Source organism: Chelmon rostratus, chromosome 11 (genome assembly GCF_017976325.1).
Source record: "Chelmon rostratus isolate fCheRos1 chromosome 11, fCheRos1.pri, whole genome shotgun sequence".
NCBI lineage: Eukaryota > Metazoa > Chordata > Actinopteri > Chaetodontiformes > Chaetodontidae > Chelmon > Chelmon rostratus.
In genome coordinates this window covers 24169161-24197068 of record NC_055668.1, presented here as the reverse complement: position 1 = coordinate 24197068, position 27908 = coordinate 24169161, and the positions used below count along the sequence as shown (strand labels likewise).

General features: G+C 41.9%; 1 protein-coding gene across 1 annotated transcript in view; it reads left to right on the top strand.

The window, feature by feature from the left end:
* LOC121614302 (pro-neuregulin-3, membrane-bound isoform) overlaps positions 1-27908 on the top strand; it is a 325012-nt gene that overhangs the window by 247773 nt on the left and 49331 nt on the right. The window contains exons 3-4 of the mRNA XM_041948116.1: positions 15553-15626; positions 19468-19470. Coding sequence (XP_041804050.1) covers positions 15553-15626; positions 19468-19470 — 77 coding nt within the window. The remainder of the gene's footprint in view (positions 1-15552; positions 15627-19467; positions 19471-27908) is intronic.

Below are 27908 nucleotides of genomic sequence, written 5' to 3'. Positions count from 1 at the left end.
AGGCAGCCTTGCTCTCGTTTCTTTCCTCTTCTCATGGAATGATGAAGGTGTGTTTCTCAGGTTTTTTGGGTCACATACGCCGCTACATGCTGCCAGTCCTGCGGCACGACGGAAGTCTTGTGTAAATGGCTTCTCCTGTAATGTAGTAATTATTTCCTCTCGCCTCTTCCTTGTCCTCATAACAAAGCTTCTTCCCTCTTTTTCCCTCCCTCCTCTAAAGAATGCTGTTCACAACAGATTTTTGGGAGGTTCACTTTTGCTTCTGTTGTTGCAGCTATTTTCCTCCACTTTCTGTCTTCTTCACTGTCTGCGATCTTTTGCAAGTGTAATGTTCTGTTGTTCAAGATTAAAATTGATGGAGATGAAAAGGGTTCCACCAATTAGCAAACTTGTCTGTCCTTCTTATTTCAGTCATCATTCCTTGACTCATTGTGAGAGTAGAGGTGGATGGCTCCGTTTAAAATTGAGCTTACACGAGGCCAACCTCATTCAAGACTTGAAGTGGCCTCAAGTTTTCTTCCTTCACTTCATCGTTTTCTCGTTCTTTTTCCAATTAAGACTAGTTGACATCAGTCACTGTATTAGCATAATTGGAAATCTGTTTCACAGATACTGTTTGAAGGGTGGACTTAGTCCAGATATGAGTACAGGAATTCCACTTTTCATGTCATGAGCTCAAGAGTCTCGCCTGCTTCTTGACATGAGGGCTTTTGCGTAAAACATGGATTTGAGTTATTCTCTCTTCAAAACCATTAAAACGACTGGCTGGAGTGCTGTGAAACACCTTCCAGTTCCTTCTTAAGATTAGTCCTAAGCACTTTTGTGAGCTTGTAATGATCTGTGTAAATTTACATTTAATCTCAGCTGTGCAAAATATGGCAAAGTAAAAGTAGCATCTATGACGAGCCTGGTCTCGTTAACAGAACATCAAATACTGATGCTTTGTCACGACCCTTGTCCCTATGAAACACACCAGACTTTGAGCTAGCTCCACTGTAAACCCATCTGCAGCAACATTAGATACTGAGAGCAAGGTGACGTAGTATAAAAAGCTAAAAGTCTGCATAGGGAGGAAGGTGATGTGGATGGATGGGTCAAACAAACGCACGACTTTCACCTAGGAGACGGAGGTTCATGTCCTGTGTGAAAACAACACTTAACCATCTTTTCCTAAACCTGACCAAGCAGTCTTGGTGCCTAAACCAGCCCAGCGTTTTACATCATTAACCACATGATTGAAAGGTTTCTGGAAGGCTTTGTGCCTTAAGTGGCGGTAAATGACACTCTGGCATAAGCCGCTGTTTGCTAAAGAATAGTGTGAATGCAATGATTTTTCTTCTTACATGACATTAGTTATATAACGCAGCACCTGTCAGTGATTTTCTTAAATGATGATGATTCATTTGTCCCAAAGCTAATTTTGCAAGTCATTGTTGTGTAAGAAGCAATAGCAGTGAACAAGGGAGACCCCTGGACCCCCGTCACAGTCTAAACTGAGCACCAAATGCAAAACTGCACAGAGAATCTGCTCAGTTTTCTTTATTAATGCGCTGTCATCAGAACATGATCTGACAGTATTTTGTCAAATAGCTCTTTAAAAGGGACATGAAACAGAGCAGTTATAAATAGCAATGCAGTGTGATCACACTCCTGAAGTGCGACAGGTGATGGGGATGCACTTGACACTTTTATCAAACCCACCTGTCCATGAAAGCGATCCTGCTTTGTTTGAGAGTTCAGAGAACACCTACGGTCATTACTTTAGGCGCGAATGTGTGCAAATCACATCCACCCCTCCCCGGTTTCTCCTGCTAAGTTTTCTTCTGTGATCATCTGTCCTGACTTTTTGCATCGCTGTCATTTGATGCATTAGCAATGTTTCCATCAATATATTCTGATGCACATTTCAAAGCAGTGCAATAGAAAAGGTGCGTGGAAATGGCAAAATTGGGAAAAAAAAAGCTTTGCAGAAGTGCTTTGCTTGAGGTGCCTCTGCAGATTAAAACATCTCCTCGTTGCTGCGCACAGATCTGATGTGACTCACATTAATACATGAAACTAACAGAAATGTCACATTTCCATCGCGTTTTCTGCATTTTTTTTTTCATGGTGTGACCTTCAGCTGGCAGATTGTTAATCACATCATCTTGTTGCGCCCTCTTCTTCTGCAAAGTATGATGCTCTTCTGACTGAAGAGTTGGTGCCACCTACTGGTTTTCTCAATGAACCAGTTCCTAATAATTGCAATAAACAGTCGTGGATAGAAACAAACATTCATTTGCATTTTCTTTTTCTGATTTTCTTGAAGTTTAGTTACAATTTGCAATAGATTTGAATGGGAACCCAGCTGCTCTAATTATGTAAAATATTGGTTTTAGCCACTTTGCAGAAAAGGAAGATTTGAATTCTCAGAGAGATGCTCCATTCTCATATTTCCATGTTAGCTGTGAAGTGTAACTAAAGCCAGCAGTAGAAATAAGCACCTGTCAAGTGTGATATCTAAGAAACTGGATGGACTTTTGCTGGGATAATCATTGTTTTTGCCATTATTTTGACATCTGTCTCTCAGGATTGGGGAACTGTGTATGCCAAAGTCCTTAATCATCAGTGTGGGGTAATAATCCTCTGAAAATTGGTAATGTCACGTCATATAATCCCTTTCTCCATCCTCAGGTTGTGTTATGATTAAACTGAAATTGTCCCATATTACCTAGAGGTAGTGGGGCTTCTTATGGGCACATCATACGGATAAAACACATTTTCAGTTATTTTTATGATTGATTATGTTCATCACAGCAATCTTACTGACACTCTCCTAAGGCTGTAGGTTCTATAATACCAGAAATAAAACCAGTTTAAGAAATAACACAAATCATCAGGATAGGTCAAAAACTGTAAACTGTTTCAAGGGATAAGCAAATGTTGAGCAGATGACAAATTATACTTTGATAATGAAGATGCTCGGATATTTTCCCAGAAACCGGGAGCCAGTGTTAGCTCAGTAAACCATCACAGCATCTGCTTTGTCTTACCAGCATTTGCTTTCCCATAACCTTTGTGGGCACCTCTCCTTTCCTAAAAATAATTGGCTTGCAGCGTGTGCAATGCTGCTCACAAGTGCTCTGTGTAAGCAGCTTCTTCCTGGTTTTGATGATTTGAATTCAGCTGGCCGTGCATTCAAGCGCTACGGGTCAGAAATAATGACAAAATAGATCTTGTAGCTTGTTTTTGCTTTCTGTTGCTCCTGTATTAATTGCAAACATGAAGGCAGAGAGCGACTTTGTGCTGTTGCTGCAGAACAGTGAAAGCATGACATTATTTTAGTTAATTGCCTGAAACATGTGATAACTAATGTTTAACAATGAGCGAAACATAAATGTTGATTTAAAAAAAATTGATGGTAGAATTAGAAATGTTAATCCCTAAAAAACTTTATTAAATTTATGTAGACAGTGGTGCTATAAAAGAACACCAGAAGTTTGAAAGTACAGTGGATTTTTCATTGAACATCCCAGTTAACTTGCATTACAGCAGAAGCTACAAATGGAGATCCTGCATCGTCTACATATAAATCACAGTGTTCTGTATCCTCCCTGTGAAGGCAAATTGAGGCACGAGACTTGTCTTATTAGTGCAGTTCGCCCACCTTCATACACATCCACTTCAGATTTTACGGTGGATTTATTTCTAATCTAATATCTTTGCAGCTGCTTTCAGTAACATTGCTGATGGGAGCGATTGCACATTGTTCCAGCAGTGAGATTCCATTTTACATGTATAAGAATTTAAATCCCACCATTGGGAGATGAAGTGACTGCCTGTTTCCAGAAGGTTTCTAACTTAAAATTCCTTTGTGAAGTATTATCCTTGCCAAATGCCTTCTTAGGCGTGCCCTCTAACGGGATCAGCAGCATGCAAGTGACACTTTCACAGTGAGAAAATATTTCCGAGGGGACACAAAATAATCCAAAAGGGGCAAGTTTAATTATCTGATTACCCTGATGGACTTTCCTGCTGCTTAATTTTATCCAAAGGTCAAAGCTTTCGTGAGACTATTGTTTTTCTGCACAAGCTGCACGCTCTCCTGCATAAATCCTCCTTTGGCATTTGGGTGTTTTGGCATATTTTCTGAAATTAGGATGTGATAATGCTGCCACCCCTGTGGCAAGTCCAGCCTTTTTCATTGTTTCAACTGCCAAAGGCCACTATAGCACGTCAAGCAGAAAACAAGTAAAACAGAGGGTGAAACACTCGTGACAAATTATAACAGAGGACAGGACAAAGACGCCATAGTTTATAGGACGCATACTGTATTTCCTGGATTTGTACGGGAATGTGCTCAATGTGTTTTGGTCATGTGTAAGACAAACCAGTCCATTCGTTTTTTCAAACCTGATACACCACAGAAACTACATGTGATTGCTGGATATGTCTTTCCAAAACCGTGAGCATTAATCTGCTGCTGTAACAACCGCCACTCCTCTGGTTTCAGGCTTTCTACCAGATTTTTGAAACCTGGCTGCAGAATTTTCTCCCTTTCAGCGACCAAACACCATTAGTGGGGTCGGTCACTGTTGTTTGGCAACGAAGCCTGGCTTGTAAATGGCGTACCGATTCATCCTAAAGGTGTTGGAAGGGTTTGGGGTGAGGGGCTCTTTGCAGAGTAGTCAAGTTGTTTCACACTACAGTGGGAAAACCTTTTAGATCTGGCTCTGTGTGCAGAAGCGTTTTCATATTGAAACAGAAACCGATCGTCCCAAACTGCACGCTGTCTAAAATATCATCGTATGCCGTCGCATGAAGGTCTCAAACCATGTGACCAAAGCTAGACAAAAGTAAGTGGACGGGAGTGTGCACTCAGACAGAAAAGGATTAACCATACGTCTTAAACATTACAAAAAGTTTTTTGAGCTGCTTCACAGATAACCAGCACAATCATGATTGGGGGAACCCAATTTGAGGTCGTCAACTGAGTGTAAGTGTGTTTGTGCACAGATTAATGCTCACTGAATTTAAAACCTGTCATCAGCGCTGTTTTGAGAAGAAAGATTCATGTAAAATGTAGCTCAATGTCATTTTGAATAGATATTATTTCATTGTTGGACTTCCGTCTGGAACCAGAATCACTCACAGGTGTCAGTGGAGACATTTTTAACTGGCACTGAAGAGTTAGCTTTGTAAAGCCCAAGACGCTCATTATCCGCCTTGTATATGCAATCTTAAGAATGTGTGTGCAAACTGTACAGGTCGCTGTTGCAGAGGGGAGTGGGGGTGGGGGTGTTGGGGGGACTTGTTGCTCATCGCCAGCAGAGATAACAGCTAATTTAATCGATCTAAGTACCTCAGCAACCCCTTTAACATTCAGATGCAATGAAGAGATATTTCCTGAACGCCAGTGTCGATAGAATGAACAAACCATCTAATCAAAGTGACTTAGAGGGAGGGAATTATTAAGCGCAGAGATAAGTGGTGTAAGTGATAAAGTGTTAATATTCATAAGGAGAAAGACAGGCAAAGAAATGGAGAGAGGGGGGCAGAATGAAAAAGAGATAAGGGTTCGGATTTTAAGTGTTATCTCACCGTTAATGGTATTTCCAGCCCGTATCAAGATCGCTGCATAAGACAGAGGAAAGTATTCATAGAGAGTGACATGATAGGCTTCTGAGTATGAGGTGACTTCTGCTGAAGTAGAAAGAGGAGCCGGGGTGTGCAGGGGGGCTTACGATCAGCCAGAGAAGCTGCATGTTCATGCTGCCCTCTGAGCCGAGCTACAGGCTCGGCCTCTGTTGTTTGCTGTTGTCTCGTTTGTTCCTGCTGCGCTATGGTAAAACATTGCAGAAAAGGTAATATTGGCAGTTTGTAGCTCGCTTCCTCATGGAGGACGGCGGCTCCAGTCAGCTTGGACTCTCCTGTTAGAATAAACTCCACCCGCGACCGAGTTTCAGTCTTTATTGTTTACCGATTTAGGAAAGTGCAGGTGCGTGTGACAGCTAAATGTGTGCCACAAATATGTCAATATAGCCATGTATTTAGCCATGTTTTGGATGAAAACGCAAATAATTGTTGAAGAAATTCTTCTCGTAGATTTGAGAGTGCTAATTCTCTGAAGAATTACAAACACGGTGTGATGAATCAGATCTCTTTACTTCATGCAGCATGGAGAGAAGACTAGTCCACAGCGTTCTCTGCCAGACTTTCAGAGCATTCACCTTATATAGTGATGGATCAAGGGCAAGTTGCTAGACTCATAAAATGCAAATGATAAGATTGACCAGTTCCTGGAAGACTTCCTCAGTCAACCATGGCCCTAGCGTTGGTATAGATGTTGTCTGTCAGTTGGCCTTTAGTGACCTTCCCCTCACAATTAAACAACTCTGGTACAAAGACTCATAAAAAGAGTCTTACAAAGGGTTAATCTTATCAACTATTGCGTAAAAAGATCATCAAAGAGTGCAAAGAATTAATCCCTCACATAATTCGCAACAATAACAATCATAATGACTTTTTTCTAATTCTGTTTTCCACAAGAATCGATTGTAAGCCTTGAACTGTACTCGATGTAAAGCTTTGATTTATACAGCAGTTCAATGATGGATTTCATCCATCGCACCATGGCAACAAGAGGCAGATGTACTGTATCATGTCTGCACGCATCTTTCTTTATCTGGAGTTGTGCCTTCTGTTTCTCTGAGTGTGCAGGCGAGGACTGCTGCGTCCGCTTTTAACTAACCGCCTTCAGTTTCAGCTGCATTGGAAACTAGCCGGAGAAAAGCAGGCAAGCAGCACCTGCTGACCAGTTCCGCTTCCTCTCAGTCTCCACATGGTATCGCTGATGTGTACTTACATATTTGAGGAGGCAGGACGTCAGCTTTGTGTTTTTTTAACTCTTTTTACTCTTCTGCTCCTGAATGTTCTGCTGTCTCGTGCCAGCGACTGCTCGAGAGATGCTGAAAGAACTGATGTAGCACTTTGATTGGATAACTCCAGTGTTGCTTTCTTTTTTGGCTGTCGGATGTAAAACAACAAGTTTGGTGGAAGTTCTGTTATGTATGTGGAACCAAACGTCCTCCTGGTCGCCATGAATGGTTTCTTCTCTCCCAGTTCTTCTGGTTAATGGAGATGGAGGAGCAGGAAAATAGCAAGTGGAACTGAAGTAAAAGATGAGTGGTGGAGAGAAGAATAAATTATGAGGCACATCAGGGAAAGTGTTTTTGTTTTAATTTTGGGATCAGCGGCGAGGCGGAGCTGTGAATTATTGAGCGACTTCCTGCCGCTGTTGAAAGGTTTGCGAGGTGAAGGTGAGGTTTCACGGGACCCGTGGAGAGATGGAGGAAAGGGCGCACATTCAAACACCATGGCATGTATGCAACATTCAGTGGGAGGCATGTTTTATTTAAAAACGAGAGGAGCTCAGCAGTCAGTCGCGTTTGACAACTGGAAACATCCAGAGAGAAAAGAGCAGGAAATGTTCAGATGACTGTGAACATGGAGATGCATCGTCGGGCTGAATTTGACTGACATGCTCAGAATTTGATCTGTGCAAGTTGGAGGAAGGGAGGTGCTACTTTTACACTTGACCTGACTCTCAGGTGGTGATGTGAACTTTAAGACTGAGGCTTTCACTTACATTTCTTTCCAAAAGGGGGTCAGGCTACGCCTAAACGGAACAGAAACCCGGGGAACTTCACAGCGCCCTGTGATCTGGTTTGATTAACTGTTAAAGGAACATGTTCTTCTTCAAAAAGCTACTTTGGTAATTATAACTTCATAGAGGCCACTTACTGGAATTAAACTGAAATTGGATTGGACCACCACAACACAAGAACATCCTCAGATGCAAATGTGCTCCTCCTGCTTGTTCGGAAGTCTCATACTTAAATTAATTTTCTGGGTTCACAGTGATCCAGTAAGATTACTGTGTGAAAGACAGGAGAGTCGCATATGGAGGCGGCTTGTTGTTCATGATACAACTTATTGAATCCAGCGTGATACCGAAGGACATCGACACCAACCAGGTGCACTGACGAGCTTTTACAAAACAACAGCACACAAGTAGGCCTCAACTCAACAGGCGAGGTCGGACCACAGTCAGTGCAATTACAGGAGGACTTTGTGTGTGTGTGTGTGTGTGTGTTTCATGTGTGATTGTCGGTAGATGGGAGGGGTAGTGATTGTTAATGCAATTAATCGCAGCTGGCTTCATTCACTTGGACGGATAAAATAAGTTTAATTGAAAAGTGCTAAAATGCACTTTGGCAGCTGTTAATATACAAAAAGTCTACAGAACAAAGTCTAAACACTGTTGTTTGTGTGTGTGTGAGACGGAGAGAGAGCGAGAGCAGAAAGTCATAATCAACCAATAAATCATCATGTGGTGGTGTTTCGTCCACTGTTCACATTGTGGTGGTCCGGGACAAATACATGAATGCAGAAAAAACCCTGATGTGACATGTAGAAAGATCAAAAAAGTAGAATTCAATCTGAAACAGTAAAACAGAAAATAGCCCTCCTGCGCTGTGGCACTGTTAGTATCAAGATACTCACATCACCTGGAGTCTAAATGATCGCAGAAAAACAGTGCATGCGTTTAGAAATGAATGCCCACATACAGAGAGGCTTCGCATTGTGCTGCACGGTGCTACGAACAGGATGTGATGCCAAGCGTGTTCCTCTGGCCACCACAAATATTTGTTTTTCTCCTTATTCCCCCTTTGTTTTCCATAGAGTAGTGAAGTAGAATGTAAATGAGAGCTGGAGAGACAGAGGAAAGACCGGCATGAGTGGTCTGAAGAGCAGGTTCTGGGGCCAGTTTCACAAAGGCGGACAATGCTTTATACTCAATATCCAGAAAATACTCACTTCCCATAAGACATCTATATCCCTTGGTTGCGTACAGCAAGTAGGAATAATCTGTTATGCATTATGGCCACAAAACATGGCCGACTGAGTCACCACTTTAAGCTGCTCAGCTCCGTCCACCAAAGCCAATTAACTTGTCTTGTCAGGCCAGCCCGCCTGAGGGCCGAGGCGCCGACCATAAACCACAGCGTCCCTGGTTTGTGTCCGGCGAGGGACCTTTGTTGCATGCCATTCCCTGTCACTCTCTCTTCTCGTTCCTTGTCATCTCTCTGCTGTCGGCTATCTAATAAAGGCATGAAAACCATAAAACTAATAATTAAAAAAAGCCTTGCTCCCGAGCAAATTGTCCATCAAGACCCTTTTTGTCAGTTGTCCAGCAGATGACATTGATTGTTGAAAACGCAGCTCATAGTTTGGACAAGTTAGATCAGCCTTGAGCTATGAGCAACTCTACGACCAGAACAGCTCTTTATGAAAGAAGCTTCTGGTGTTAAGGTGCATTTGCAGACACACTCACCACCATGTTGATTTTTTTGGAAATTCTGTGATCGCCCTACAACATTTCACCCGTATATTTCACCCATCTGAATGCAGGCAGAGCTCACTCGAATGAGAGATCCTGTTGGCTTGTGTTTCTCACTGCTTACACACACACACACACATACACACACACACACACACACACACTTGGATATGCATATTCAGTAGTGCTTCCAAGACAACTCGCTCTCTTTTTGTCCATGTGTGAAACACAAACATACAGAGACATATGCACACACATACATGCACAACAACACACACGACGCACACACAGCTTCACGCCCGGCTTGCCTCTCATAAACTGTGAGGCTGAGACGTGGCGCCCCAGATGCATTTCAATCACCCTGTCTGGGAGAAAGGCTTCCCTTGATACCCAGTGAAGCTAGATTTTCATTTCAATTTTCTGTCCCATCAAGAAAGGGCAGAATGAATGGAAACACATATGAAGGTGAGAGATATGTAATGTCATTAAAGCAGAAAAGTAATAATCTCAGGCCTCCTTTGAAGTCTGGGCTGTCAATTGTATTTGGTTGTCTGCAGGTCTGATTAAACAAACCTCCAGGCAGCAAGTTGCTATTAAAGCCAAACAGACATATTGGATTACATTAGGATTTGATACATCAAACGATATGACTTCATTGAGTATCCAAAGACAGTTTGGCAGTCTTCTTCATCATCGCCGCATAAAACCTAATTGCAAGAAACACAACGAAGGATATCTGTTACACCTGTTCCTGTTCGACGCACGTGGGCTGCCATGTTTTTGTTTTTCATTGCATCCAAAAATGTTTGATGTAATTTCCTGTGTGAGCGGAGCAACAGTGTTAGCAGAGTTAGTTATGTGGCATCATCTTTGAAAAATGGGTCCATATTTGAAGCAGTTCATTACTATTCAGGGAAAGCTCAGAACAGCGATTGATTAGAAAGATAAAGGTTTAAACAAGCATTATGCAAAAATGTTGAAGCTTTTAATAGGTTCCACGTTAAGATCGGGATGCATGAACCATTTTAATTTGGAAGTTTTTGTTGATTTTTACCTTCTGAAAGCCTTACTGAGCACATTGTTGGAAGGTCAGGCTCCAGCCATGACAAAAACGGCCCTTTTTCTCGGCTATTTCCTGTTATTTGTTGGCCAGTTTACTCGAAGTGTATCGGCCATTTTGCTCAAAAATGAATTTCATGCTGAGAAAATGGCCCGCAATGTGAAGATCATTGAACCAACCTGTCACAGTCTGACCAATGCACTGTGGCATATTTTCTTTTAATAGACCGTTGAGCCTCACGCTGTTGTGTGGCTGCACTGCATTAAATTGGTGTAAATGGCCACCCTGCCAAGAAGAGAGAAGTGCTTGTTTGGATCTCTGATACTTCTTCTGATGTTTGACAGTGCAAATTACCTCATTATTTTATTTGAATCACATCTTTACTGTTGGGGAAGTCAGTATAAACAATGAATGTAGGAAGAGCAATATAGCAGTTGTGTTAGAGGAAACATTTAAGAAATCTATCTTCATTTTGCCAGTTTTCAGCCTCTCTGCACAGCACTGCAGAGCATGCCGGTGGTCTGTCCTGACATTGAACATGAGGAAAGTGTCCGGCTGATGATTTCTGTCAGGCGTCAAGATCAAGATATCTTACAGATCTGTACAATGCAAATGTTGTGAGAAGTTTTAACCAGACTTTTGATCAAACTTTCAAACAGTTCTTTTAAAGTTAGACATTGTAGCATGCATAATTTGCAGCCTAAAGACAGTTCAAAATCCTGCATTTGCAGGATAAATCCCTGAGGTGCCCTACAGCGAAGCACTTGTAACCCCAGCTGAAACTGTTGTAGTGCTACTGTGCAGCTTCAAAGTGTGAATGTTACTGTGTAAGTGAACTGAAAAAGAGAGCAAGGCTAAATAAAGAAACAAAAACGTGTCAAGAGTGGGCTTTGTTGCTTGTTTAAAAAAAAACGGATGTATTTACTTCAGCTTTAATATGATAGTATCAGGGAAACATGACAGCTGAATATTAAAACGCTGATTAAAAGTTCAGATGCTGTGTAAAATATAATGAAAGGGATTGTTATAATTTTCTAAACCCTTTTGACATAAACTCAGCTGAAAAAAGCACAAAGACAATATATTTAATGTTTGACCTCATCAGCTTCATACATTTTTGTAAATATCTGATATTTTGAATCTGATGCAGCAACACGTTGAGCAAGTTGGGACAGGAGCAACTAAAGACTGGGGAAGATGTGGAACGCTCCAAAAACACCTGTTTAGATCATTCCACAGGTAAACAGGTTGATTGGTAACAGGTGATAGTATCATGATTGGGTGTGAATCATCCTGGAAAGGCTCAGTGGTTCACAGTGAGGATGGAGTGAGGCTCACACTTGATTGATAAAGGGCTCAGGAACACTTTGTGAAAAGTTTGTCAGTAAACACAGTTTGTTTGCAAATTATTAACACATTTAGTGGTGGGTTGTGTGTTTTTAATGATATATATCACATTAATAGTCAATGAGAAGTTGCATTTTTGCTTCTGTATGATCCCAAAGACTCAGGCCGTGCTGTTACAGTCATGAAATAAACTTCAGATGGAATATTAAGTTCACATCACAGGGTTAAAACGTCATTGTTTCCCACATACATGAATAACTTTAGAACAGCTTAGATGGGATGAGCTCTTCCCCTGTTATGCATATGTATGTGTCTGTGTGCACCAGCGCGTTTTCACACTTCCCTTCGCAGAAATTCATCATCCTCCAGGCAGCGTATTTATATTTATCTCCTGTCCCGTGCTGCTTTGTGCATCTGTGAGAGATTCACGGGTATGCGTGCTCGCACACATGCGTGCATGCAGTCCCTTCCTGTTTTCCTGTAATTAATGACTGTGGCGCTAATTAGAAGGCGTGCAACTCTTCAGCACCCCTCGACTGTCTCTTGTCCGTTCTTAGATTTCTCGGCGCTTCATGAAGGAACGCTTAACTGTTCTGATCCCTGCTGGGAACAAAACAAAAGGCCAGTTTGTTGGATACAGTAACTTCACATCCTGCACAGTGTTTGACATAAAGAGGGATATTACATCAGTTTTTGTGGCAGCCATGGCCGCACAACAATGACCGTATGTCTATGCAATTGTGCATAATTGCATCGTGATCTCTGTCGCCTCGCAGTATTTGTTCCTGCACTCTTCAGTGTAACCGCCGCTGTATGCACAGTCCGGCCCAAATGAGCATGACACACAGACAGTGTCACCATGTTAAGCCTCTATTCCTTTAATTATCTTCTTCCTCTCCACTTGGCGCGACAAAGGTCGCCTCCTGTCAGAGTTTCCTCAGCTGAGGTCACAGGGGCGTGGGGAGAAGTTAAATGAGCACACAGCAGAATGAGCAGAGATTAAGACAGAGACAGGTCCGTCTGTGACTTGTTGACATGTTAGACTTTGATCCTGAGCTGAAGCATCTGATAAACTGAAGTATGACAGCATTTAAACCATTTTAACTGCAGTTTTGAAATGATTCAGATCGTGTCTTTAAAACAAGGCCACTGTGGCTGCTTGTGTTTGTTTTGTTCTCCTGCTCCCACACAGCACATATCTGGCATCACAAGTTGCAACACTAAAATCAGAGAACAACAAGCTTGGACGACGGGCAGCAATACTTGCACCTTGATAAATGATGAGGTTGTTGAGGCTTCCTTTAGAGCATAGTTGATATAATTATTATTTGCCATCAAGGTGATACCTCAGAAGAAGCCTCATACGTATAGGAAGTACAACATGCAGTTATCTGCTAAACTACATGCTTGACGAACAGAAACTCTCTCGGTACAATTTGTTAAAATGTCCGCAGTTAAGAGCCAGTTTATATTCAGTCAGCAAACAAACTACATGCTATGCTAATTAATATTCACCCTTCAAGCCGCAGAATGGTTAGAAATTCAGGCCCTTTAACTTGTCATAGTTCTCAGGTGTTATTAAAAACATTAATTATCGCTAATGCCGATTTCAGTTTCCTCGTGTGCCATGACAGCACAAAGATAGACCTTTCTCATGGCAGACATCTTGACTTGCCCCGGTAAGCCGAGCCAGCATGCACAACACCAGGACCCTGGACCAAGCTCAGCTAAATGGAATGCACTTGTTTGTAGTGTTATCAGAGACAACTGTGCTTTTGCTGCTATGACATTTCAAAACGCCTGCTGTGAAGAAGGTCTGCACCGGTACTTTAAACTGCAGGCAGCTAAAAGGAGTTCAGTCATCATCCAAACACCTTTTCCTACTGTGACATGTCAGATTTCTTCTGTGGTCCAGTTCCAGACAGCATACTGCACCCTTCTGTGCTGCAGGAAATAATGCAGTACAGGATGTGTGGCAATGTCAATCAGTTTGCGAGCATTAATTTTCTTTGTTTTGCCAGATATTTCTGGGTCTGTCTCTTCACCACAATTTATTTTACTGTGCTGCAGCTCTTGTGTCTTTGGTGCATTGCAATGTGGGACAATCGTGTACTGTGTGCTAACACTCAAAAATCTAGCATTTTGTAGTCTGTATACAGACTTTTTTTTTTTTTTGAGGAATAATATGAACTTGAAGTCAATGTCACAACAAAATCGTATTTTGTTTAAATTAAGCATCCGTGTCCCAGGCTCTGCTCTCACCATACGTCTCACCATATGTGCCCTCGGCCCCTCCCAACAGGCAAGATGCTCTTTAAGCTTACAACTGGCATGCACAGCCGAGTGCGTCTTTCCCCACCTACTGCAGCTCATTTAATAATTTAAAATCACTCACCGTAGATGAAAGACAAAAAGAGGGGCTCTATTATCATTCTGCACAGAGCAAAATCTTTGATATGTCACATTACATTCTTTTATGAGCTTGATCTGTATGCACAGCTCTGGTGTTTTGTCTGGGTGGACGTAGATGTTCTCTCAGCTGGGGGCTTCCAAAAGCGGGGACCGCTGGGATATGTATATTTGCGCCGCTGTCATCTTGTCAGAGCGGATACTGATTAATTCCAGGGGTGTCAATGAAACAAAGCCACAGGGGTAAACAGGGGAGGAATTGGGATGCAGGTTGGGTGGAGGAGAAAATTGAGACTTAGCGAAAGAGAATAGTCAAGAAAGTGACCAAATGATAGATTGAATAGATCAGGTCAAAATCAGAGAGGAAGCACAAGCCCCTTCTGCTGCTGGAGTTCGTATTTTATTTGCATGTATGACTTGCATTTTCCTCAAGAGGAACAGAGAAAAACAGCAGCGGGCAAGGTACAAATGGCCAGAGGCAAATATTGATATTCAAACCAACTGAGAACCCCAATTAGGCTCTTCTCTGCTCCCTGCCATTTTAGCCTCCATGTTATCTCTGTGCACTGTAAGGCACAGTTCCAATTATATATGTTGATAAGGATGTATGTATTGAGCTGAAATTAATTAAAAACACACACTCGCGTTGCATCGCCTTTCCCTGGGAGACTTTCTGAAGAACAGCTCAAGCACATTTCAGAATTCATTAGCTGCTTAATGATCACTGCCTGACTGGCACTCTCATGAATGTGCCAATCAAATTCAACGGTCGAAATTCCTTGAAAGTTTTAGGACTTTCCAGAAAACTGTGGAATATGTCCTCAGTTAATCGAGCGCTCTTCATCAGATTTGTTGAGCAAAAAGGAAAAAAAACAAACTTTTTACAGCAGATTAATGATCAAGTTCAGCTGCACCTTAACACAGCTCTTACTCCTCAGTTTTTAGGAGGAAGTTTTACATTTTGATTCATCCTTTGGTGCGTTCTGTGAAGATTTCCTTTGACCAAGCAAGGAGCCCGAAACTCATTTAGCTTCACACAGAGAAAGGTTATAGGGTCTCACTTAATGGGAATTGGATGCTCCTTTTCTGCTGCAGCCTCAATTTGCGAATCTCGCTGAAAAGACAGATGTCTTCTTCAAGAAAATCCTTTCCCGTTGCAGGTTTCAGCCGTAAAGATCGCCGCACTGTTCACTTCTTCATGTCAGCTTGCCTTTCTTTGCATTTTCTTACTATTCAGCTCACTTCCACAAGGACTGAGCTTTTCCCTTCGTTTGTCTCGAAACGTACGCAGGCCGTTTATTTGCAGCTCTTGCATTGACATTGACATGATTTATTCCTCTCTTCTGTGCGGCAGGTGTCGAGAAGGCTACCAGGGAATCCGCTGTGACCAGTTTCTGCCCAAGACAGACTCCGTCCTCTCCGACCCAAGTGAGTCTCCACACTCTCTGCTCCAGTGTGTTCCGCACACCAACATCTATCATTAGAGCACGAATCAAATTTTAATGTGTAAAAGTAAACATGGAGGAAATGAAGGGGGTCATTTTCTCAGGTCATTCTGATGAGGTTCAATTGGAGGAACATTTACTCTTAAAAGACGCCTGATCCACATTAATAAAGCACTGGGAAAAATCAAATGTTCATGACCTTACACCAACATTTGCTGTACGTGCTCGCACTGCCAAGTCCTCAGCGCTGCTGTGCAAACATCCTACAAGACAGACGAATATATAATATTAACTTGATGACTGTTATAGGAGCACTCAAAGCTGCCGTCTGTGTCAAATACTTTATATTGTGAAACATTTTCACAGCTAGGATTTTTTACTGATTGCACATTCCTCTTGAAGTATGCATATGCAAACATGCTCTAAGTCATAGGCTGGTTTCTTCTCTTGGACTTTAAATTATGTTGACGCTCCAAATCTAAACTTCTGTCCGTGTTGCGCATCTATGTGCACAATATGCCGATCTTCAGTGGGTTTTAATGCAGGTCCTCAGAAGCCAGAGCCCTGCTGCTTTTTTGATCTTACCACCTACATAAGTGCAGTTATACTAATTGCATTCACCTGGCATCCCAGGTGAGCATCAGTCCTTAATTAAAAAACCAGCAGGGCTGTGGTTCTAATTCTGAAAACCAATGTCTGTTACATGCATTGATACACACAGTGAAGCAGGGCCACTGCAAAGTGCAAAAACAACAAGTACGTTCAAAGTATACCTTAACTAATTCAGGCAATTGATTTCACTGAGTTTCTTTATTTTTTTATGGATGAAAACACTGAAAATAATATGAGAACACTATTTTTACCGCAAAATCCTTGAGTTAAAAAAATATATATCTGGTGATTCCAAGCAATGTCCAGTCACGTTTTCTTTTATATTGAAGAAGTAATGATTTAGCATGTCTCCCTTCTGTCCTCTTTTATATTCTCCTCTTACTTATAATTTGTCCTTATGTTACCTTTTCATTTTCTCTTCTTTTTCCTGCTTCCTGTCCTATTCAGACGGATGTCACTTCTCCCATTTCTTTATCTCCCAAACACACGGTCCTCTCAATGTCACATAGCTGAGGGAAGAACACAAATTGCCCGAACTTCTGTCCTTACTGCTCGCTATCTACGCCATATTTAATTTCCCTGTTCCTCTCATCTCATTCCAAAAAATATGCAACCTTGTCAGTGGGGCACTTGCGTTATGGCAGTACAATAGCTTATCTGTGACTTTTCCACTAACAAGGCGGATGCTGTAATAGCACCATTTTCCATAAAAGGACAGTACTGTGCCTTAGGGGATTTTTACCTCATAATTGTCCAATGTCAAAAAACTGTGGTATTATAATGAAATGTGTCATTGTGAATATGAAATGTTCTACATGATTGCAAGGGAGACTAGATTAAATGTGGCAAATGCAACAACACTGTTATCACTTGCTCTTTGTTAATATCCTTTACTTTCCAGATCATTAATTAAGCCTCCGTAATGAGGTTTTTAATTCCAAGCAAGTATTGTGTTAATTGTCCTTGTTGGAACAACACTGGTGTTCACTGAAGTGACACCATCGCTTTCTTTGTACAGCGAACCTACTGACCTGAACGTATTGGTAGCTACGAGCTGTTACCATCCTCATCACTTAAACAGTTTGTTGAATGTCAGACAGAAGCAGTTGTTGATTGTATCTGTTGATCAAAGTGAAGAGGCCTTACACATTATCTCTGTCCATCAAAGCTTTGACCTGCTCAGAAGCATCTATTTGAAGTTTGATCAGCTCCGTCAGAAGGAGAGATGTTTTGTGTCTGGTCCAAATCTGACTCATTTCTTATTGGGAAGCTGCCAATAACATTGAAATTCAAACATGTCTGAGAGCAGAATTAATCTAATTTAAGAGAATACAATCAAAGGTTTCTGTGGATGATTTCCTAGTGTATGGCATATTGTGGGTATCCCGTTTATAAATACCATCATTTCCTAGAAAAGAACTGATGACAATGTTCAGTTTGTGGACTTCCAGTTGATTCCAATTAATAGAGCAACCTAGAATGTCTTTATTCAGTGGACATCAGGACAGCTGATAATGTAAACAGTCAACGTTTCTACTGATAAGGCAGTCATAAATTCATTTCCACTTTAAATCAGAAGTTCTGGAAAATTCCTTTTAGAAATCAATGTTTGTTCATAAAGTCAACACAACTAAATGCAGATATTTCCAGGTAACTTTGTAGGAAATTATGAATGATAATAATGCTAATAATGCTAATAAACTTTATGTATAGAGCACTTAACAATGTTGCAAAGTGCTTTACTAAATAGAAATACATCCAGATAAGGCAAATAAAATGATAAAGGGCATGAGCACAGGGGAAATAAAGGCAATGAAATGAAGTGAATAAGATCAAATAAATAGGAATAAAAACAGTATAGATGAAACATATATCAAACAGAAAGAAGACTCGGTGTGTCTGAGTTCAGCGTGCAAGGAGTTCTACAGTGTGGGGTCTCTAATAACAAAAGCCGGATCCCCCGGAGTCACAAACTGATTAACCCTCATGGCAGAGAGGACACATATCAGGTCAATACATCGGAAATGTATTGAGACACAAGACTGTTTAAGGCCTTAAAAGTAAGCAATAATAGCAATTTGAAATCTAACAGGGAGCCGTGAGGGGATGCACAGGGGTGGTCCGTGATTCTTTTTGTTCCAGTAATGAGGCGAGCAGCAGCGACGGAGGGACCCTGGCTGACGCCTGAGCAAAGTGCATGACAGTAACAGATAAAAGCGTGTATGAACGTTTTCAAGATTAGCAGTTGATCAAAATACACTGATTTTAGAGATTAACCTGAGCTGAAAGACACATGACCGTACAGTTGACGGGATCATGAAAACACAGCTCAGATGTTTCGCAGTGAATACTGTACGTGGTGCAGTTTCCAACCAATAGCATCATTTTAGAGTTATGGTCGCCCTGAAAAAGATACAAAACAACGGCATGTCCCACATTTCTGGCCATGAGAGCGGCGTCTTGCTGCTTGGCAGGAGAGGGCCTGTTTTCTGTGCCCAGGGGGCCATTTTCTCAAAATCCAACCTTGCTTGGAAATGATATAAAATAGCTGCACGCCCCGGCTTTCCCTGTGTCCTGTGGAACCAGGCTCTAGGATCTGTGTGGAGCACCTCGAAGGCTCAGCCACGTTCTACGTAACACCGGGGGTGAGGCGAATTGAGTTTCAGCAACACGAAACAAAGTTGCTCTCTAACAAACCAAAAACCAAATCTTAACCATAACCTCGAATTGGTTTTCTCGCCCAAGTGAGTTACTGATTATTAATCTTTTAATCAACGACTTTTCCAGGCAAATTTCCATATAAATTGTCTGGGAGTTACCAAGGCATTACTGAGGAAGAGGAGAGGAATGAAACCCTCGACACACACGCCCTGTGCTTTTCTGTTTGTATCAGCTTTAGCTCACACCACTTCCCCTGCTTTATTTCTCATCTCATCAATCTGTACTTTGCCACTTTCTGCAACTCCCTGCCAAATCTCTATCCTCAATTCATTTTCTGATAGTAAGAATTGATCAGCCTGCTTTTAGGTCATTGTTCTCACTGGCTTCGATCTCTCTCTCGACTACCTTCTTTATTACAAACGAGACCCTATTTTCTGTTCTCTGCCACAAAACACAGTGTCATAAAGCCTATGGATTTATTTTTTCAGTAACATCGCCTCTTTCTGTCTTCCTTTTTCTCGTTTTATTCAACTACTTCCTGCTTCAAAAAGTTGGTAAGTGCAAAATTGGAAAAGAAGAGTGGCAGATTGTGGTCTCCCTCCTCTTTCCTCAGCCCTCAGATAATCTTGTCACAGCATCACTCCTTGACTCCTTTGCTCGCAGCTCATCAAATCCTAATTTCCCAGGTTACCTTTGTGTCTCGTGTTCAAGCTTTCCTCAGTGTTGACATCCTTGTTCCCTCTACCAAATTTCCCTCCTGACAGCCCCCTCTTGCCCCCATCTGTCTCTTGCTAACCTCCTCCGTGCCATCCTTTCCTCAACACGCATCTTGTCCAAGCGTCAGACCTCATCCCTTCTCCCCAGCCTACAGTTCTCTGTCCAACTCATCTCCTAACACTAAGTGGCACGGGCCTCAGATGGACCAAGGCTTGAATTGTGCCAGCTAAAAAGGTTCACCAGCAGGGCAGACAAACGCTGCCAAGGACCTCTGGCACACTGCGGTCTCAAAGGAAGGGAAGGAAGGGCGCGAGCGAGGAGGAGAGATGCTGGATGAAAGTGGACACATCTTCTGGTCTGGGCTATCACACTGTCTCAGGGTCTCGGAGGATGAAAGGAAAGTCATGACTCCAATGGCTTTACGAACAGAATGAGAGTGCGAGAAGAGGCGAGACAGAGGCAGAGAGAAATGTTCCTCTTCTGAACAAAACAAGGGGCACCAAGCCGAACAGTTTAAACAGTCCAGAACACGGTTTTAAAAAACTGCCATTAAAAGCTGCATAACAGTATTGAATCAAAGGCTCCAGATCAATAATGAAATGCAAGGCATGGATAAATCCCAGACAGGGTAAAGCATGTAAAGCATTTAACAGGCAAATTCAAGATGAGGGACGCACCAAACTTACCATGTAGGGCAGCTGCTAATTAATTAATTGATTAATCATTTACAGAGTTAAATAGTGGAAAATGCGTATCACAGGTCCTGAGAGTGAACGCTTTCAGACTTCTGTCCACAACCCAAAGATAGTCAGTTCACAATTATAGTAAACGGAGAAAAAACAGCAAAGTCTCACATTTGAGAAGCTCGGACCAGCAAAGGTTTTTTCATATTAGCTTGACGAGTTCAGCGATCCACCGATAGGCCACGTTGTAAGTCAAACATCGTTCAAACCCACCAAACAAACTTTATTCTAAATTCTAGCTGAGATCCCAAAGTTTCCAAAGATACCAAGTTTGTCAGGCTAAATGTCGGGGAAATGTGTATGAAATATGGACTTGGAACAATCTGATACAGAGCGGGTGTGACACTGTCAGATAGTGTGATATAAGATTATTTAACAACCTTAAAGCTACACCCGAGGAAAAAAGAGGGAAAACTGAATGTAAAAGTTATTTTAGACTCATGGAGACTGATCAGTAATTGATTTATAGACTAGTTATGTGAAATATGTGAGTGTCTATCAGCTTTTATGCAAAGATGGGATTGATTTTACTGACCCAGGCTGCTCTAACCAGCTGTACCAACACTAAAAACTCATATGAGCAACGTTCTTCCATCACTTTTGCGATATGAGGATGATCTCACAGTTTGAATGGCTCAAAGACAGGTGGACAGGTGGAAGGGAGTGCACACAACCAATGGCACACTGAGGAAAAATGAGAGGTTATCAACACACATTTAGACCTTACATTAAGGACAAACGACACAACCTAACAGTATTCTTTTGGGAGAAATTGCTTGAATATCAAGCAGTACAGAAGACGACTCATTGACATGCGTTTAGTTCTCAGAATGCTGACAAGCCTCCGCACAGAGTTCGTCACCAAACTCGCTTGATGGGAGATTTGTTTAGGCTTCCCTTGGATCTGTCAAAGAGCAGCTGAGGCTTTTTGTTGTCAGCCTTACATACAGTATGTCAAATCTTTTCATTGCAGAAGAAACTCGGTTCAAGCTGCTTTTGTTGTCAAGACATCTTTTGTTGTTCAAACTGGGAGGTTGCTGATTGGCACTACCCATTCTGAGGAACCTTCACAGGATAATGCAGCATTCAGGAGCTAATGTAGAGTCGACTCTAAATGTATTCTCTTTGAATAGCCTTCCCTCTCTCCTCTGCCCTGCCTCAATCTCTTTCTTTACTACTTTCACCGTCTACATAGCCCTCCTGTAATCATTATCTTCGCCCTGTTGGAAAAACATATTCAAGCCTCCTGATTCGAAGGGCCAAGAGAGTCTAGCTTTACGACGCTGGAAGGCAGAGTCAGAATCAGCATATTTTCATCTACAGTACAGTACATGCATCATATCACACCCCGTAGACACGGAGAGAGATTTGGAGATTTAAATCTGAAGACAAATTTAATTCACACTATCTTTATGAGATCTGATTTCATGCTTGGCAGGTTTGTGTGCGCCACAGATGATAACATTGCAGTAATCATGCAAGTCCAATTTCCTGAGAATACAGCCCTGGGTTTCACATTGTATGCATGTTTCAATCCATAAGATATGAAGGGAGCATAAAATGTGTGATTGCTTTAAGCTTTATACTTGTATCATTTGCCAACCGTTGAGGCAAGGGCAATGCGAGTCACCTTGGATTGTTGCAATAATGCTCTACTGAGCATGTGATGTGTTTTGTTTAGTCACAACTGTGAAAATACTTTTCTACAGGAGCCTGCACACACAATGTTATTCAGTTGAGTACAAGGAGAGGAGGTCCTCAGTGTGACTAAACATGGTATGAAATAATTGTCCTTGGGCAATATAGTGAACAGGGTGAGCTCCAGGGTTAATATTCTATAGCTGATCTGACCTCGAGAAAATTTGGAAATCAATAAGGTATCGGACACATATCTGCTTTCGAAGTGTCTGTCTTTATCATTTAGCAAAGCCCAGTATTATGTGGGTGTTTGAGAACAAAGTTTAAACTTGATGAGCAAAGTGCAGTGATGCCAGTAAAACCCAGAATGTTATATCCAGCCTAAATGCACTGTATGCTGCACATAGAGGGACTGGACATGAATATGAACACTGGTGCAACCTAAAGCAGTCCACAGAGCTCTGGAGTGGAGACTTGCTCCCCAAAGACTTGGTTTGAGCAAAGGATTGTTTAAGGTTAGAGAAAGATCGAGGTCGTGTTCACAAGAAAGCAATGAGATATGGGAGGCGGCTTCTCAAGACCAAGTCACATGCTTTGCTGATCCATCAGTACACCCACACCTCCTCACTAAGAGGTTCCACTGCAGGTTCTGGTCAGCTCAACACAAACATACGACGTTAGGGCAGGTGAAGAAGCAACACGTGCTGTTGTCTTGTGAGGACGGTCTACAAAAAAACTATTAACAGCTTTGAAAAGAGGACGTTAAAATGCTGTATTGCTTTAATAGGCAGGATTCACACCTGAAAGACAGTCCTATGAAAACATGACTTGAACGTATTTCAAATTTCTTGACACTTGACTTGAACCAAAAGACAATACAATGTTCAGTTTTAAAGTTAAGATAAGATAAGATAAAACTTTATTTATCCCCAGCCGGGGAAATTTGGGCATTACAGCAGCATGTAATAGCAGTGGGAAGAAAAATAGCAACAGAGATAGAGAAATTCAGAAAAAAATACAAAATAAAAAAGTACACTATATATATATGTACATATTATACAAGCAAAATGACATTTTTGCCTATATAAAGGGAAAAAAATATGTAGGTAAAACTATACAAAAAAAATGTATTGCCCTAGTAACTCTGGAAAAAACAATGAAAGCTGCCTTCAGATTAAAAATAATAATAAATAGTGTTAATACTATTGCACAGAAAAATAAGATATACTAAACAGTAAAAAAATGCACAAAATATAAAGGAAATATGCAATATTGCACAAAATGTAAGGATTTAAGGGTATGGAAAAATAGATTATTTGGCATAACAACATCAACACAATTTGTTGGAACTGAGTGAGATTTGTGTTGATTCAAGACAAAGTTCAGGCTGAAGTGCTAGAATGTGCTTTGAATATGCTTATGCATGGCACTGCTTGTACTTTTTCCATCTGGCGTCCACCACGTGTGGATTTTTAAAGCCCTTACGTTTACGATTTTGCATGTAGCACCTTTCAAATAAGTTTGGCATTTGTATTGTTTTTTGGGGGGGAAAAATTAGACAAATTCCAGCTACAGTTTGTGCAATTTCTGTGTTACTTTCAGGTTGTTGGTGGGAGAGTGGAGGCATGGTGCATGCTTTACTATCTGCCAAAGTGTGTCCTTAGTTTAGTTGCCTCAAATCCTGCTGGCACGTAGCTTTAAGTGCATTTTTGTGTTGTTTCTGTGCTCTACATTTTTGCATTTGCGTTTCTGCATGGATGCCTCTCCATCCTGACATTCCCACACAGCGTTGGGAAGTGAGAAGCGGAGTCTCGGGAGACATCTTGTTGAATTCACACCATCTGAAAGACAAGGAGGAAAAGAGCTGGCTTAACGCTCAGAGGCACTTGACGTCTCTGGCGTCAGCTCTGGTATCAACCCTCCTTCTTATACTGACTTACTGTGGCAAGGCAAATCCAACCTACCAGGATATGGATAAAGAGCTGTCAGGTCTGCGAGCTTGACGATGCCAAAGCCAGAAGGGGTCTGAGCTTGTCTGGCTCTTAAGATGTGAAAGATGTGAGTTTCTTTAATGCCTTACGATCACCAGGAGCAGATTGAACCTTCTGAATCCTGGATCAAGATTTTACACTTTATACTATTAGAAATAATATTGCTTGCTTTGTATGAAGCTGTGGCTGCAGAGGCACACAGTACTTTTAGTTTAATTGCCGTATGTCTGGAGGTGAAGGAAATGGCAACATTCACCTCTAGACTACCCATTAAAAACAACAAAAGAAGTATCCATTTGACAGCAAGTCTCTTTGAAATGAGATGAAAAGAATTCATCTCTCACATTTATACCATTCACCATCTCATCCCTCACTCTGTGTTGTGTATTTGGTTGTGCTTGAATGTAAGATGCTGTACTGGATTACAATTAGTAACATAATCCACAAGATGCTGCTATACTGTAGTAAATCGGACTCATTACACACAGATTGCCAGTGCAAACTTCAATGAAAGGCACACAGCAAATTAGAACAAATCTAATGGGGTTGTAAGTCTCCTGTAAGTCTAAATAACTTGACACCTCAATATTACCAGCATTTTTTTTTGTTTGCCATGACAAGTCAAAATTTCTGCCGTGTTAAAGGACTATAGTTCACACTATCACAACTTAAACAAGAGGGAAGAACAGGGAGGGCTGCTGTAGCCACCACAGCTCCAGCCTGAGTCCTGTCTGAGACTGAGGCCCTGCTAAGACCAGCTGAGAGAGTGAGGAGCAGCGGAGAAAGGACAAGGTTGTTGCCTCTGAAAATGTCTTATTCTGGTCTCTGAGGTGTTCTTGCGGCTTTCAAAGCATCTTGTTTGTTGGCTACAAGGCCAGATGTAAACACCAGTGACTTTGCAGGGTCTGCAGTGACCAAAGCCTGTTCATGGGTCGATCGCAGAAATAAGTCAACATTTCTGAGGCATGGGTTGCCTCACAGAATTCCATATTCTTTGCTTCACCCTTCAGGTGTCACAGATGTCCACCCACACTGAGCAGCTACAAGATCACATTCTTCGTGTTTTGGTTCCACCTCCCCGGTTGCACATCTTTGGTAGCAAGAGCAAGGGAAGATGGGAAGACAGTAAAATATTGCTACTGTAGATGGTGGCAGCAAGAAAGTTCTGCCCTCAGCCTGAGCTTGCCAAGTTTCACACACTGTCTGACGCTTGCTGCATGACAAACAGGCTTCTCTGCGGGCAGACCAGGTGACGTAGAACTGTTGCCAGTGGAGATTTGATATTCCCAACATGCGCTTATCCATTTCACTTCCACTATGATTCAGACTTTAGCCTATGAGTCAAGGTGTTTTCACTCTGTGCATACAGTTATTGAGCTGCACATGACTGCTGAGAGACAAAGCTAGAAACCGTGTCAGCCTTTATTTGGAATGGTTCACCTGTCCACAGGCTAATCACGGAAAGTGGCGGTGTAGTTTCCGTGCAGCGTTTCCAGGTTCACGGTGCCCAGCATGGCGCTGGCAGTTTGCTACTAATACTGTCAGCTTCTATTGAAACACACGTATAGGCAGAGGTTAATTAGCTGCAGGTGCGTCTCCTTGACGAGCTGGGCAACTCCCGGCTCGCTTGCATCCCAGCCTACATTCAGTCTCCACCAGGCTCACCACAGCGACAGGGAACATTAGAGCGCACAGCCTGTTTAACTGCCTACAAGAATCACAGACGTATCACTGAGCAGAATGATCATGGCTGCTGTCCCTGTGAGCTGCAGCTGGTGATGGTGAAGAGTAGATTATACACACCCTGTGCTGCTGGGTGCACATATGTGGCCACATGTGGATTCCTGAGTGTTTCTCTCATCTCTTTGATCACATCATTATATAAAATGAATTGAATTTAGAATACTAAAAGAATTAAAGCCCTGAAAATATTGGATTTTTGCTTCAGTCTGTAGATTGAAGTTAATTGCATGCGTTGCGCTCTCTGTCCAGCATTAACAGTGTAAATGGTAGCTGATTATCTCCTTCGTATTTCCCACTGCCTACAACAACGCAAGCAATTCCGCATTCATCTCTTTTTAAATGGACAAAAACACATGAAGCTATATTGTCCTCTAAAATGATATTCCTCCCTCTGCAGGTGAACTCAGTGGCAAACGCAAAATCGACTATTGCAGTGGAGCTTAATGGATACTGATTGCTGAGGCCAATTTACCTTCTGCCCGCCTATTGCTATGGACAGGGATAGCAAGCAATCAGAAAAGAGAGAGGGAGAGAAAAGAACGGAAATTCATATTGATTGCAGCAATTCATCCGGCGTGCACTCCTGTGCGACTCGGCTTTCTGAAAATATTTACACAAGTGAATAGCAAATGTATTGGATTGAATATTAAAAACAATAACTTTGTCATTTATTCCACATAGCATGGGATTGTTTTCTCTTATTCATCGTCCCCTTTCCCATCAAGCGCCTGATCAAGACTCTCAGTTATGCCCGCATATAGACCCTAATGGATCTGGAAGGCCCAATTTATAGTGAGGTATGGGTCTTGTCAGCTGGTGCTTAGTGAAGAATATGGCAGTGGGATGCAGATTATCCTGGAGCAGTGCAGGCTGGTATGACCGCTGCTTGCACCCACCCTCCAGTCACAGGTCATTAATAACTGGGCAAGGGTGGGAGACAAAGCAAGGCAATTCTCCTGCCTTGTCTCACAGTAGCACATTGCTCACTCTCTCTTTCTCTCTCTCTCTCTCTCCATTCTTCATGTTTGTATGACTTTTCTCTCCTGTTGCTGCTTAAAGCTTGTATCCTTTGTGCATTCTCCCCCCTATCTATTATTAAGCACTGCCCTTTAGCCTGTCCCCCACAACAACCAAAGTTGGTTGGTGAATTTGGGGCTGGGCTGTGAGGGGGCATGTCTCTGCCAGCTCAGAAGCACCCCTGTGCCTCTCTCCATGCCAATTCCCTTAATTGCATCCACATTTCCCTCCCTTGTGTCTTTTCCTTGCGTGTTAGAACAGCGGCCGATAAGGGCAAATGTGCTGCAAAAGCCCAAAACATTTCCAGTAAGAGAAATGTGCTGCAGCTTCAGAAACAATGCCGATACAAAAACACACAAACTTGGAAAAACAAATGCAAGAAAAAAACGCTGCATTTCCAGACAACACAATGGACGTGCTCCAGTCCTGACTTTGATGTGGGTGGAAGGGTGGAGTAAAGAGGTGACAAGACATAAAAAGGTGTGTATTCTTTTTACATTTGGCTAACAGCAAGCAACCTCTTTAACCCACTTTTCTCTCCCAGGTCGAAGATCAGCTATTCCACTAGTAGCTCCCCCTAGAGGCCTGGAGGACTTCCATTGCATTGACTGGAAATGCAGCGATTTGTTTTCGGAGTTTGCGTGTTTTAGACTTTGCATCGCTTCTGTATTTGCAGCGTGGTTGGTTTGAATGTATTTGTTTGGGCATTCTGCAGCACATTTTTTCATTCGCAGCACTTCATTTTGTATTCGTTGTGCATTTTCATATGTGTTTCTAAATTGGCATAATTTCTGAAGCTGCAGCAGGTTTCTCCAATCGAAATCGAAATGTTTGCACATCATTCTTTGTACTTATTTATATATATTGAGTTATTGTAGATTTTTGTTTTACTTAACTGCATTGAGTGTACTGTATTGTATATAGTATTTAGACCAAAGTCAAATTCCTTGTCTGCACACATACTTGGCAAATAAAGCTGATACTGGACAGAGAATTTGGAAAGCAAGGGTTGACCCCAGATGTCTTAGACATGACTGTATGTGTTGACTTTTGATTCAGATATGTGTGTGTGTGTGCACGCGCACGTGTGCGTGAGAGAATGTGTGTGTGCAAGCACACGACTTAAGCGATTAAGCAACTGTC